Consider the following 15956-nt stretch of genomic DNA (forward strand, 5'->3'; position numbering starts at 1 on the left):
TTAAAGAATAAATGTTTTGTTTTTTCGAAATTATAGTTTCCGGATTTGACCATATTAATGACCTAAGGCTCATATTTCTGTGTGTTATTATGTTATAATTAAGTCTATGATTTGATCGTTGATAGAGCAGTCTGACTGAGCGGTGGTAGGCAGCAGCAGGCTCGTAAGCATTCATTCAAACAGCACTTTCCTGCATTTGCCAGCAGCTCTTCGCTGTGCTTCAAGCATTGAGCTGTTTATGACTTCAAGCCTATCAACTCCCGAGATGAGGCTGGTGTAACCGAAGTGAAATGGCTAGCTAGCTAGCGGGGTGCGCGCTAATAGCGTTTCATCAGTGACGTCATTCGCTCTGAGACCTTGAAGTAGTTGCTCCCCTTGCTCTGCAAGGGCTGTGGCTTTTGTAGAGCGATGGGTAACGATGCTTCAAGGGTGGCTGTTGTCAATGTGTCCCTGGTTTGAGCCCAGGTAGGGGCGAGGAGAGGGATGGAAGCTATACTGTTACACTGGCAATACTATATATATACACTGCTCCAAAAAATAAAGGGAACACTTAAACAACACAATGTAACTCCAAGTCATTCACACTTCTGTGAAATCAAACTGTCCACTTAGGAAGCAACACTGATTGACAATAAATTTCACATGCTGTTGTGCAAATGGTATAGACAACAGGTGGAAATTATAGGCAATTAGCAAGACACTCCCAATAAAGGAGTGGTTCTGCAGGTGGTGACCACTGCTCAGTTCCTATGCTTCCTGGCTGATGTTTTGGTCACTTTTGAATGCTGGCGGTGCTTTCACTCTAGTGGTAGCATGAGACGGAGTCTACAACCCACACAAGTGGCTCAGGTAGTGCAGCTCATCCAGGATGGCACATCAATGCGAGCTGTGGCAAGAAGGTTTGCTGTGTCTGTCAGCGTAGTGCCCAGAGCATGGAGGCGCTACCAGGAGACAGGCCAGTACATCAGGAGACGTGGAGGAGGCCGAAGGAGGGCAACAACCCAGCAGCAGGACCGCTACCTCCGCCTTTGTGCAAGGAGGAGCAGGAGGAGCACTGCCAGAGCCCTGCAAAATGACCTCCAGCAGGCCACAAATGTGCATGTGTCTGCTCAAATGGTCAGAAACAGACTCCATGAGGGTGGTATGAGGGCCCGACGTCCACAGGTGGGGGTTATGCTTACAGCCCAACACCGTGCAGGACGTTTGGTGCCCTGTGCTCTTCACAGATGAAAGCAGGTTCACACTGAGCACATGTGACAGACGTGACAGAGTCTGAAGACGCCGTGTAGAACGTTCTGCTGCCTGCAACATCCTCCAGCATGACCGGTTTGGCGGTGGGTCAGTCATGGTGTGGGGTGGAATTTCTTTGGGGGGCCGCACAGCCCTCCATGTGCTCGCCAGAGGTAGCCTGACTGCCATTAGGTACCGAGATGAGATCCTCAGACCCCTTGTGAGACCATATGCTGGTGCAGTTGGCCCTGGGTTCCTCCTAATGCAAGACAATGCTAGACCTCATGTGGCTGGAGTGTGTCAGCAGTTCCTGCAAGAGGAAGGCATTGATGCTATGGACTGGCCCGCCCGTTCCCTAGACCTGAATCCAATTGAGCACATCTGGGACATCATGTCTCGCTCCATCCACCAACTCCACGTTGCACCACAGACTGTCCAGGAGTTGGCGGATGCTTTAGTCCAGGTCTGGGAGGAGATCCCTCAGGAGACCATCCGCCACCTCATCAGGAGCATGCCCAGGCATTGTAGGGAGGTCATACAGGCACGTGGAGGCCACACACACTACTGAGCCTCATCTTGACTTGTTTTAAGGACATCACATCAAAGTTGGATCAGCCTGTAGTGTGGTTTTCCACTTTAATTTTGAGTGTGACTCCAAATCCAGACCTCCATGGGTTGATAAATTTGATTTCCATTGATAATTTGTGTGTGATTTTGTTGTCAGCACATTCAACTACAGTGCCTTGCGAAAGTATTCGGGCCCCTTGAACTTTGCAAACTTTTGCCACATTTCAGGCTTCAAACATAAACATATAAAACTGTATTTTTTTGTGAAGAATCAACAACAAGTGGGACACAATCATGAAGTGGAACAACTTTTATTGGATATTTCAAACTTTTTTAACAAATCAAAAACTGAAAAGTTGAGCGTGCAAAATTATTCAGCCCCCTTAAGTTAATACTTTGTAGCGCCACCTTTTGCTGCGATTACAGCTGTAAGTCGCTTGGGCTATGTCTCTATCAGTTTTGCACATCGAGAGACCGAATTTTTTTCCCATTCCTCCTTGCAAAAGAGAGCATTTGTGAACAGCAGTTTTCAGTTCTTTCCACAGATTCTCGATTGGATTCAGGTCTGGACTTTGACTTGGCCATTCTAACACCTGGATATGTTTATTTTTGAACCATTCCATTGTAGATTTTGCTTTATGTTTTGGATCATTGTCTTGTTGGAAGACAAATCTCCGTCCAGTCTCAGGTCTTTTGCAGACTCCATCAGGTTTTCTTCCAGAATGGTCCTGTATTTGGCTCCATCCATCTTCCCATCAATTTTAACCATCTTCCCTGTCCCTGCTGAAGAAAAGCAGGCCCAAACCATGATGCTGCCACCACCATGTTTGACAGTGGGGATGGTGTGGTCAGGGTGATGAGCTGTGTTGCTTTTACGCCAAACATAACGTTTTGCATTGTTGCCAAAAAGTTCAATTTTGGTTTCATCTGACCAGAGCACCTTCTTCCACATGTTTGGTGTGTCTCCCAGGTGGCTTGTGGCAAACTTTAAACAACACTTTTTATGGATATCTTTAAGAAATGGCTTTCTTCTTGCCACTCTTCCATAAAGGCCAGATTTGTGCAATATACGACTGATTGTTGTCCTATGGACAGAGTCTCCCACCTCAGCTGTAGATCTCTGCAGTTCATCCAGAGTGATCATGGGCCTCTTGGCTGCATCTCTGATCAGTCTTCTCCTTGTATGAGCTGAAAGTTTAGAGGGACGGCCAGGTCTTGGTAGATTTGCAGTGGTCTGATACTCCTTCCATTTCAATATAATCGCTTGCACAGTGCTCCTTGGGATGTTTAAAGCTTGGGAAATCTTTTTGTATCCAAATCCGGCTTTAAACTTCTTCACAACAGTATCTCGGACCTGCCTGGTGTGTTCCTTGTTCTTCATGATGCTCTCTGCGCTTTTAACGGACCTCTGAGACTATCACAGTGCAGGTGCATTTATACGGAGGCTTGATTACACACAGGTGGATTGTATTTATCATCATTAGTCATTTAGGTCAACATTGGATCATTCAGAGATCCTCACTGAACTTCTGGAGAGAGTTTGCTGCACTGAAAGTAAAGGGGCTGAATAATTTTGCACGCCGAATTCTTCCGTTTTTGATTTGTTAAAAAAGTTTGAAATATCCAATAAATGTCATTCCACTTCATGATTGTGTCCCACTTGTTGTTGATTCTTCACAAAAAAATACAGTTTTATATCTTTATGTTTGAAGCCTGAAATGTGGCAAAAGGTCGCAAAGTTCAAGGGGGCCGAATACATTCGCAAGGCACTGTATGTAAAGAAAAAAGTATTTAATAAGAATATTTCATTCATTCAGATCTAGGATGTGTTATTTTAGTGTTCCCTTTATTTTTTTGAGCAGTGTATATATAAGAACATCCAATAGTCAAAGGTATATGAAATACAAATATAGAGAGAAATAGTCCTATAATTCCTATAATAACTACAACCTAAAACTTCTTACCTGGGAATATTGAAGACTCATGTTAAAAGGAACCACCAGCTTTCATATGTTCTCATGTTCTGAGCAAGGAACTTAAACGTTAGCCTTTTTACATGGCACATATTGCACTTTTACTTTCTTCTATTTTATTATTTTATTTTATTTATACCAAATTGAACATTTCATTATTTATTTGAGGCTAATTTGAGGATTTTATTGATGTATTATATTAAGTTAAAATAAAAGTGTTCATTCAGTATTTTTGTAGTTGTCATTATTATAAATAAATACAATTTTTAAATCGGCCGATTAATCGGCATCGCCTTTTTTTGGTCCTCCAATAATCGGTATCGGCGTTGAAAAATCATAATCGGTCGCCTCTAGTGTGAACGCTGTGTGATGAGTTGTGTGTGTGATGAGTTGTGTGTGCGATAGTGTGTTTTAGCTGGCTGTGTGAGCTCAATAAGAGGGGGTCGTACCACCACAGTCTCCTCCCAGCGGATTCTCTCTCCAGCCAGTCCAGACACCAGTTTCCCGGCCCGGTCCAGTTTGACCTCCATGTCCTCTGACTTCCTCCTCAACTCCTCCTTCTGAGCCAGCTTCTCATCATACTGCCTCTTCAACAGGTCCAGCTTCTCCCCTACCTACACACACACACACAAAATACAGCACACAGATTCACACGCAACTAGATTCATTCTTACTATTCTCACTTCCAAAAAGCACCCGAGTACCAATGAGAAACACAAACACTCACAAAGACTCATTGACACTCCAGAAACGCATCAGTTATAGTGAGTATTTCCCAGGCAGGCAGGTCTCTTCTGCCTCCTCACCACCCCTGTACAGTAGCTCTCTGAGTTGGTGTACCTCAATGAGTTTCGCCTGGGCCTCTGCCAGGGAAGCCTGTTTCTCTGCCAGCTGGGACATGGCCCCGTTCAGCCTGGCTCTCTTAGGCTCCACCACCCTGAAGATACGACCATACACCTGAGTGAGTGAGAGAGAGAGAGAGAGAGAGAGTGAGAGACCCTGTTCACAAAAATGGTTTGCTCCTACAGACAGTGTGTCACGTGGCTTTGGCTTGGTATATAAAGCAGGCAGATAGGCATCGAGGCATTCAGTTACTGTTTCATTGAACGTTAGAATGGGCAAAATAAGTGACCTAAGCGGCTTTGAGCGTGGTATGACTGTTGGTGCCAGGTGCGCCAGATCTCAGAAACGGACGGCCTCCTGGGCTTTTCACACTTGACAGTGTCTAGGGTTTATCAAGAATGGTGTGACAAAGAAAAAACATCCAGTTAGTGGCAGTCCTGTGGGCGAAAAACAGCTTGTAGATGAGGTGGAAGGAGAATGGCAAGAGTCATGCAAGCTAACAGGTGGGCCACAAACAGACAAATAACGGCGCAGTACAACAGTGGTGTGCAGAACGGCGTCTCGGAACGCACAACTCGTCGCTCCTTGTCACAGATGGGATATTACAGCAGACGACCACACCGGGTTCCACTCCTATCAGCTAAAAACTAGAATAAGCGTCTCCAGTGGGCACGTCATCACCAACACTGGACAACTGAGGAGCGGAAAAACATTGTCTGGTCTGACAAATCCTGGTTCCTGTTCATGCTGACGGCAGAGTCAGTATTTGGCGTAAGCAGCATGAGTCAATGACCCCATTCTGCCTGGTGTCAACCGTACAGGCTGGTGAAGGTGGTGTAACTGTGTGGGGAATGTTTTCCTGGCACATGTTAGGTCCCTTGATACTAATTGAGCAAAGTTTCCATTCCTCAGATAATTCAGGCTGTTCTGGAGGAAAAGAGGGGTCCGACCCGGTACTAGATGGGTATACCGAATAAACTGGCCACTGTGTGTATATGTATGTATATTGCTTACCTCCATGGCTCTGACCCACATACAGAGAGACTTGGCGGCCAGGGAGACCCGTCCTATGATCTCTGGATGAAAGTCTGGCTGGGTGCAGTACTGGCCGATCTTCTTCAGTACGCGGTCTGAGATGTTGTCCTTGTCAAAGTGGACCAGCTGCTTGATGAAGTTGCCCTCGCCTGCATGCCAGACACCAAGGGCAACCAGTCAATAACTCTTGCCTTTATCTCTCTCTCTCTCTCTCTCTCTCTCTCTCTCTCTCTCTCTCTCTCTCTCTCTCTCTCTCTCTCTCTCTCTCTCTCTCTCTCTCTCTCTCTCTCTCTCTCTCTCTCTCTCTCTCTCTCTCTCTCTCTCTCTCTCTCTCTCTCTCTCTCTCTCTCTCTCTCTCTCTCTCTCTCTCTCTCTCTCTCTCTCTCTCTCTCTCTCTCTCTCTCTCTCTCTCTCTCTCTCTCTCTCTCTCTCTCTCTCTCTCAATTCAAAGGGCTTTATTGGCATGGGAAACACATTTCTCTCTCTCTGTCTCCCCCCCCCCCCTCTCTCTGACCTTTCTGTATTTTCAATGCGAGGATTCAAAAGTTTCTTAATACAATATAGTATATCTGAGGTTTTGGTCTAGCTCTTCCTCTTTGTGCCCTCTACTGTAGCTAGTTACTGTATAAGCCACTGGTGGTCAGTCCTGGTCCTGCACATTTCTATTTTTTGTACATTTGATTCTAATCATCAAAGCCTGATGATGAGGTGATCATTTGAATCAGGTATGTAGTGCCAAGGAAAAAACTCAAATGTACACCCTTTTGAGTCCCCAGGACCAGGTGTGTGTACCACTGGTATACACTGTAAAGGGGTTGCCCTGAATTTGATAGTCATTTACACACAGCTCAGTGACATTCTGTCTTTTATATTGCAGTGTAATATGAATACGTAATACCCACTGTAATATGAATACGGTATCAAAGCAAGTACCGTGTAATGACACACAGTACAGTACCATAAAATGTACTGTATTAAACTGTTATAGTGCTACCGTAATAGGAATCAATTAATTAATAAATGGATGAATGACATAAATAATTACAAGGGATTGATTGGTCCAAGCAGTTTGGCTGCTTGGTAGTGTTTACACATTACAGCATTTTAATGAATATTTATCATTTTAGGCCTATACCACTTGCACTTATTGAGGCCTTAACAAAGGCTTCCAAACTGGCAGCCAAAACAGGGAAAAACAGACCAAAAGGACATGGCAAAATGCTTAACCATTTAATGTTTAAGACTTGCTGTCACTCCAATCTGTCCCCTATAGATTTTAAAGTGATGGGGCACTATAACCACAGAGGAGTAAAATTGGTTCAGCATGCTCACTCACGAGTGCTACAAATATAGCCTCTTACAAAGACATGCCTCAAAATATGTTAATGAGACAGAAACAACAACGATGCATCCACTAGTGGTCAAATGGTTTTTGGTGCTCCAAAGATACGGTACAGTACTGTATTCTGTGGGGCTGGAATTACAATTACCATACGAAATTCAGCAATTCTTTCCCCGCCCTAAACATGTTCCCACAATGCACTAAAGTTTCAGAGTATTTTACTGTTGATACTAACCAAAATTAACGTATAAATTACAGTTTTCCATTAAAATGTACTTTTTCTTACATTTTGCTCCAAATCTACTCCTCTCTACAAATCCTCCCCCACTCCCACCCAGCTGTCTCTTGGCCCCTGCCCAGGTAGAATCGAAGAGGTAGGGAGACAGAAAGAGAGATAGATGGAAAGAGAGATAGATGGCGCCGTAGATAGCTCTCACCCAGCTGTCTCTTGGCCTCTGCCCAGGTGGGCTCATTGCCTCTGAGGATCATAACAGCCTGCATGACGGTCTCCACCAGGGTCGGGGGACGGCCGTACGACTTGATCTCTGTCATGTCCTTCTTATTCAGGGACTCCAATGCCTGGGGAAGGGAGGAGAGGGAGGAGGAGAGGAAACAAGGTGAGTGGAGGGGAGAAGAGAAGAGAGAGAGGAGGGGAGCGGAGAGGAGAGGGGGGAGAGAAGGGAAAGGAGAGGGTGGGAGGTAGGAGAGAGTCAGTAAATATGGTAACACAATCACAGAAGGTGACCATATATATTACTGTACCAACTCTGCTGATTGCCCTGTAAATAAAAAAAACACTAAATATATGTGTGAAAAAAACAAGATTATACATACAACGTGTTAATGCATTTTCAAAACGCAGCGTTTTAAACCATTTCACCTGCGTTTTACACTGAAAGTCAACAGCGTTGTTTTGCTTCAATAGAGTAATCAGGGGACTGCAACTACAGTTTTCCTTCCCAGAAAATACATTAGCGCAACACATCAGAGGACAACATAAGTGCAACTCTATTTGGCTACCAGCCACACAAGTAAATGAGCTTACAATGAAAAAGAGAGGCCTTTTAGAAAAAAACTATGCATCACCACCAGAGAAAGAATGTGAGCAGCCAGCTCAATGTTTTACTTGAAGTTAATCTTGCACGGGCCACACCGAGAAGCACACAATTAGTCTGATGCCGAGCAGAAATTACAATAAAAAACATATTAGATCTGCGTTTCCAAAACGCAGCAAGATATTTGTTACGTGTTATCGAGCGTGAAAGGCGACCCCTGCTGCTATTGAGACCCAGCCACACACAGAGGCAGTATCACACATAAAAACAGATACAAACAGCTTACCTTCATGGCCTCCTCCAGAGCAGGCACGGCTTCATCCAGGTCTCTCTGGGCATTCTCAGCCATGGCCCTACACTTGATCTCTTCTGCTCCGATCTTCTCACTGTGGGCACTCACAGTCTACACACACGCGCACGACCGCACACATGCACACACACCACCAGATGTACAGTTGAAGTCGAAAGCTTACATGCACCTTATTCAAATACATTTAAACTCAGTTTTTCACAATTCCTGACATTTAATCCTGGTAAAAATTCCCTGTCTTAGGTCAGTTAGGATCACCACTTTACTTTCAGAATGTGAAATGACAGAATAGTAGAGAGGATGATTTATTTCAGCTTTTATTTTCTTTCATCACATTCCCAGTGGGTAAGAAGTTTACATACACTCAATTAGTATTTCATAGCAGTCTTTAAATGTTTAACTTGGGTCAAACGTTTCGGGTAGCCTTCAACAAGCTTCCCACAATAAATTGGGTTTATTTTGGCCCATTCCTCCTGACAGAGCTGGTGTAACTGAGTCAGGTTTGTTCGCACACCCTTTTTCAGTTCTGCCCACAAATGTTCTATAGGATTGAGGTCATGGCTTTGTGATGGCCACTCCAATACCTTGACTTTGTTGTCCTTAAGCCATTTTGCTTGGAAGTATGCTTGAGGTCATTGTTCCTTTGGAAGACCCATTTGCTTCAATATATCCACATCATTTCCCAACCTCATGATGCCTATCTATTTTGTGAAGTGCACCAGACCCTCCTGCAGCAAAGCACCCCCACAACATGATGCTGCCCGTGCTACACGGTTGGGATGGTGTTCTTCGGCTTGCAAGCCTCCCCCTTTTTCCTACAAACATAACGATGGTCATTATGGTCAAACAGTTCTATTTTTGTTTTATCAGACCAGAGGAAATTTCTCCAAAAAGTACGATCTTTGTCCATGTGCAGTTGCAAACCGTAGTCTGGCTTTTTTATGGCGGTTGTGGATCAGTGGCTTCTTCCTTGCTGAGCAGCCTTTCGGGTTATATCAATATAGGACTCGTTTTACTGTGGATATAGACACTTTTGTACCTGTTTCCTCCAGCATCTTCACAAGGTCCTTTGCTGTTGTTCTGGGATTGATTTGCACTTTTCGCACCAATGTACATTCATCTCTAGGAGACAGAACACGTCTACTTCCTGAGCGGTACGACGGCTGTGTGGTCCTATGGTGTTTATACTTGCGTGCTACTGTTTGTACAGATGAAAGTGGTACCTTCAGGCTTTTGGAAATTGCTTCCAAGGATGAACCAGACTTGCGGAGGTCTACAATTTATTTTCTGAGGTCTTGGCTGATTTCTTTAGATTGTCCCATGATGTCAAGCAAAGAGGTACTGAGTTTGAAGGTAGGTCTTGAAATACACCCACAGGTACACCTTCAATTGATTCAAATGATGTCAATTAGCCTATCAGAAGCTTTTAAAGCCATGACATCATTTTCTGGAATTTTCCAAGCTGTTTAAGGGCACAGTCAACTTAGTGTATGTAAACTTCTGACCCACTGGAATTGTGATACAGTGAAACAATCTGTCTGTAAACAGTTGTTGGAAAAATGACTTGTGTCATGCACAAAGTAGATGTCCTAACCGACTTGCCAAAACTAAAGATGGTTAACAAGATATTTGTGGAGTGGTTGAAAAACGGATTTTAATGACTCCAACCTAAGTGTATGTAAACTTCCGACTTCAACTGTATGTACCTTCTGCTGTTCATCGGCCTCTCTCTTCTGCTGGACGATGATGACCAGGTACTCCTCACACTGCTTCTGGAAGTCAGCCACCTTCTTCTTGGCCTCTTCCAGCTCCACAGACATGGCCTCCACCTTGCTGCGAGTGTCGTCTATCTTAAACAGGCCGTTCCTCAGCTTGGTCACCTGTTCCCCCAGCTCACTGCGCTTCTCAGCCAGCAGCCTGGAGATACACAGGGAGAGGGAAAGTTAGAATGAGTGAAGGAAAGATCAAGTGAGAGAAAGAAATAAAGAAAGGGAGAGAGTGAGAAAAGAATAAAAATAGTTAGGGAGTCAGATAGAGTAAAACAGACAGACAGACAGATACAGAGAGGCAGGCAGACAGATACAGACAGATAGTAAGATACTTCCGGCGCAGACAGAGATGGCCGACTCGCCTCGCGTTCCTAGGAAACTATGCAGTTTTTTTTTTTTTTGACATTGGTACCCCAGGTAACCTTAGGTTTCATTACATACATTTGGGAGGAACTACTGAATATAAGAGCAGAGTCAACTCAACATCATTACGACCAGGAATATGACGGATCCTGTGTTTTGCCCACCACCCAGGACAATGGATCGGATCCCAGCCGGTGAACCTAAACAACGTCGCCGTAAAAGGGGCAAACGAAGCGGTCTTCTGGTCAGGCTCCGGAGACGGGTACATCGCGCACCACTCCCAGTCTCTTGACAACAAGGTAGATGAAATCGGAGCAAGGGTAGCCTTCCTGAGAGACATCAGAAACTGTAACGTTCTTTGCTTCACGGAAACATGGCTCACTTGAGACACGCTATCGGAGTCGGTACAGCCAGCTGGTTTCTTCACGCATGACGCCGACAGAAACAAGCATCTTTCTGGTAAGAAGAACGGCGGGGGGGTATGCCTTATGATTAACGAGACGTGGTGTGATCATAACAACATACAGGAACTCAAGTCCTTCTGTTCACCTGACTTAGAATTCCTCACAATTACATGTCGACCACATTATCTACCAAGAGAATTCCCTTTGATTATAATCACAGCCGTATATATTCCCCCCCAAGCAGACACATCGATGGCCCTGAACGAACTTTATTTGACTCTATGTAAACTGGAAACCACATATCTTGAGGCTGTATCCATTGTAGCTGGGGATTTTAACAAGGCTAATCTGAAAACAAGACTCCCTAAATTCTATCAGCATATCGATTGTGCAACCAGGGCTGGTAAAACACCTGGATCATTGTTATTCTAACTTCCCCGACACATATAAGGCCCTCCCCCGCCCTCCTTTCGGGAAAAGCTGACCACGACTCCATTTAGTTGCTTCCAGCCTACAGACAGAAACTAAAACAGGAAGCTCCCCTGCTCAGGTCTGTTCAACGCTGGTCCGACCAATCTGATTCCACGCTTCAAGACTGCTTCGATCACGTGGATTGGGATATGTTCCATATTGCGTCCAACAACAACATTGACGAATACGCTGATTCGGTGAGCGAGTTCATTAGAAAGTGCATCGGCGATGTCATACCCACAGCAACTATTAAAACATTCCCAAACCAGAAACTGTGGATTGATGGTAGCATTTGCGCCAAACTGAAAGCGCGAACCACTGCTTTTAACCAGGGCAAGGTGACCGGAAACATGACCGAATAAAAACCGTGTAGCTATTCCCTCTGCAAGGCAATCAAACAAGCTAAGCGTCAGTATAGAGACCAAGTAGAGTTGCAATTCAACGGCTCAGACACAAGAGGTATGTGGCAGGGTCTACAGTCAATCACGGATTACAAAAAGAAAACCAGCCCTGTCGCGGAGCAGGATGTCTTGCTCCCAGACAGACTAAATAACTTCTTTGCTCGCTTTGAGGACAATACAGTGCCACAGACACGGCCCGCTACCAAAACCTGCGGACTCTCCTTCACTACAGCCGACGTGAGTAAAACATTTAAATGTGTTAACCCTCGCAAGGCTGCAGGCACAGACGACATCCCCAGCCGCGTCCTCAGAGAATGCGCAGACCAGCTGGCTGGTGTGTTTACGGACATATTCAATAAATCCCTATCCCAGTCTGCTGTCCCCACATGCTTCAAGAGGGCCACCATTGTTCCTGTTCCCAAGAAAGCTAAGGTAACTGAGCTAAACTACTACTGCCTCGTCGCACTCACTTCCGTCATCATGAAGTGCTTTGAGACACAAGGACCATATCACCCTAGACCCTACCTGACAACCTAGACCCACTCCAATTTGCTTACCGCCCCAATAGGTCCACAGACGACGCAATCGTAACCACACTGCAGACTGCCTTAACCCATCTGGACAAGAGGAATACCTATGTGAGAATGCTGTTCATCTACTACAGGTAGGTTACCACATCTCCACCCCGCTGATCCTCAACACTGGGGCCCCACAAGGGTGCATTCTCAGCCCTCTCCTGTACTCCCTGTTCACCCACGACTGCGTGGCCATGCACGCCTCCAACTCAATCATCAAGTTTGCGGACGACACTACAGTGGTAGGCTTGATTACAACAATGACAAGACGGCCTACAGGGAGGAGGTGAGGGCCCTCGGAGTGTGGTGTCAGGAAAATAACCTCAACAAAACACAGGAGATGATCGTGGACTTCAGGAAACAGCAGAGGGAGCACCCCCCTATCCACATCGACGGGACAGTAGTGGAGAGGGTAGTAAGTTTTAAGTTCCTCGACGTACACATCACGGACAAACTGAATTGGTCCACCCACACAGACAGCGTTGTGAAGAAGGTGCAGCAGCGCCTCTTCAACCTCAGGAGGCTGAAGAAATTTGGCTTGTCACCAAAAGCACTCACAAACCTTTACAGATGCACAATCGAGAGCATCCTGTCGGGCTGTATTACTGCCTGGTACGGCAACTGCACCTCCCACAACCGTAAGGCTCTCCAGAGGGTAGTGAGATCTGCACAACGCATCACCGGGGGCAAACTACCTGCCCTCCAGGACACCTACACACCACCCGATGTCACAGGAAGGCCATAAAGATCATCAAGGACAACAACCACCCGAGCCACTGCCTGTTCACCCAGCTATCATCCAGAAGGCGAGGTCAGTACAGGTGCATCAAAGCTGGGGCCGAGAGACTGAAAAACAGCTTCTATCTCAAGGCCATCAGACTGTTAAACAGCCACCACTAACATTGAGTGGCTGCTGCCAACACACTGACTCAACTCCAGCCACTTTAATATTGGAAATTGATGTAAAAAATGTATCACTAGCCAATTTAAACAATGCCACTTAATATAATGTTTACATACCCTACATTACTCATCTCATATGCATATACTGTACTCTATACCATCTACTGCATCTTGCCATCTTTATGTAAATCATGTATCACTAGCCACTTTAAACTATGCCACTTTTATGTTTACATACCCTACATTACTCATCTCATATGTATATACTGTACTTGATACCATCTACTGCATCTAGCCTATGCCGTTCTGTACCATCACTCATTCATATATCTTTATGTATATATTCTTTATCCCTTTACACTTGTGTGTATAAGGTAGTAGTTATGGAATTGTTAGGTTAGATTACTCGTTGGTTATTACTGCATTGTCGGAACTAGAAGCACAAGCATTTCGCTAGTCTCGCATTAACATCTGCTAATCATGTGTATGTGACAAATAAAATTTGATTTGATTTTGATTCGATTTGATACAGAGACAGACAGACAGACAGAGACAAATAAATCGTACTACACTGGCTCCGACGCTCTTCGGATGTGGCAGGGCTTGCAAACCATTACAGACTACAAAGGGAAGCACAGCCGAGAGCTGCCCAGTGACACGAGCCTACCAGACGAGCTAAATAACTTCTATGCTCGCTCGAGGCAAGTAACACTGAAAAATGCATGAGAGCCTCAGCTGTTCCGGACGACTGTGTGATCACGCTCTCCGCAGCCGATGTGAGTAAGACCTTTAAACAGGTCAACGTGTACTCCGAGCACGCACTGACTAACTGGCAAGTGTCTTCACTGACATTTTCAACCTCTCCCTGTCTGAGTCTGTAATACCAACATGTTTCAAGCAGACCACCATAGTCCCTGTGCCCAAGAACACTAAGGTGACCTGCCTAAATGACTACCGACCCGTAGCACTCACTCACGTCTGTAGTCATGAAGTGACTCACATCAACACCATTATCCCAGAAACCTTAGACCCGCTTCAATTTGCATACTTCCCCTACAGATCCACAGATGATGCAATCTCTATTGCACTCCACACTGCCCTTTCACACCTGGACAAAAGGAACACCTATGTGAGATTGGACCCTGGGGCTAAACAACTACCTCTGCAACTGGATCCTGGATTTCCTGATGGGCCAGCCCCAGGTGGTGAGGGTAGGTAACAACACATGCGCCACGCTGATCCTCAACACAGGGGCCCCTCAGGGGTGCATACTCAGTCCCCTCCTGTACTCCCTGTTCACTCATGACTGCATGGTCAGCCACGACACCAACACCATCATTAAGTTTGCCGATGACACAACAGTGGTAGGCCTGATCACAGACAACAATGAGACAGCCAATAGGGAGGAGGTCAGAGACAACCTCTCCTTCAACGTTGATTGTGAACTACAGGCAAAAGAGGACCGAGCACACCCCCATTCTCATCGGCAGGGCTGTAGTGGAGCAGGTTGAGAGCTTCAAGATCCTTGGGGTCCACATCACCAACAAACGAACATGGTCCAATCACACCAAGACAGTCGTGAAGAGGGCACGACAAAACCTATTCCCCCTCAGATCCTAATTTTTCTTTTTTACAGCTGCACCAGAGAGCATCCTGACGGGTTGCATATCAAGGCCTGGTATGCCAACTGCTCGGCCTCCGACTGCAAGGCACTACAGAGAGTAGTGCGTACGGCCCAGTACATCACGGCCCAGTACATCATCCAGGACCTCTATACCAGGCAGTGTCAGAGGAAGGTCCTAACTCCAGCCACTCTAGTCATAGACTGTTTTCTTTGCTACCGCACGGCAAGCGGTACCGGAGCGCCAAGTCTAGGTCCAAGAGGCTTCTAAACAGCTTTTACCCCCAAGCCAATAGACTCCTGAACATCTAATCAAATGACTACCCACACTATTTGCATTGCGCCCCCCACCCCCACGCTGCTGCTACTCTCTGTTATTATCTATGCATAGTCACTCATTGAGGTAATACATATTACCTCAATGACCTCGACACCGGTGCCCCCACACATTGACTCTGTACCGGTCCCCCCCTGTATATAGCCCTGTCCCCCCTGTATATAGCCCTGTCCCCCCTGTATATAGCCCTGTCCCCCCTGTATATAGCCCAGTCCCCCCTGTATATAGCCCTGTCCCCCCTGTATATAGCCCTGTCCCCCCTGTATATAGCCCTGTCCCCCCTGTATATAGCCCTGTCCCCCCTGTATATAGCCCTGTCCCCCCTGTATATAGCCCTGTCCCCCCTGTATATAGCCCTGTCCCCCCCTGTATATAACCCTGTCCCCCCTGTATATAGACCTGTCCCCCCTGTATATAGCCCTGTCCCCCCTGTAGCTCCCTATAGCCCTGTCCCCCCTGTATATAGCCCTGTCCCCCCTGTATATAGCCCTGTCCCCCCTGTATATAGCCCTGTCCCCCCTGTATATAGCCCTGTCCCCCCTGTATATAGCCCTGTCCCCCCTGTATATAGCCCTGTCCCCCTGTATATAGCCCTGTCCCCCCTGTATATAGCCCTGTCCCCCCTGTATATAGCCCTGTCCCCCCTGTATATAGCCCTGTCCCCCCTGTATATAGCCCTGTCCCCCCTGTATATAGCCCTGTCCCCCCTGTATATAGCCCTGTCCCCCCTGTATATAGCCCTGTCCCCCCTGTATAT

At 46.1% G+C, this 15956-nt stretch overlaps 1 protein-coding gene across 1 annotated transcript in view; it reads right to left on the reverse strand.

Moving 5' to 3' along the window:
- Positions 1-15956, reverse strand: part of dnah2 (dynein, axonemal, heavy chain 2) — a 249711-nt gene that overhangs the window by 34133 nt on the left and 199622 nt on the right. Inside the window, 6 exon segments of the mRNA XM_031831350.1 lie at positions 4220-4384; positions 4611-4727; positions 5628-5797; positions 7428-7569; positions 8332-8448; positions 10062-10272. Coding sequence (XP_031687210.1) covers positions 4220-4384; positions 4611-4727; positions 5628-5797; positions 7428-7569; positions 8332-8448; positions 10062-10272 — 922 coding nt within the window.

Source organism: Oncorhynchus kisutch, linkage group LG9 (genome assembly GCF_002021735.2).
Source record: "Oncorhynchus kisutch isolate 150728-3 linkage group LG9, Okis_V2, whole genome shotgun sequence".
Lineage (NCBI taxonomy): Eukaryota > Metazoa > Chordata > Actinopteri > Salmoniformes > Salmonidae > Oncorhynchus > Oncorhynchus kisutch.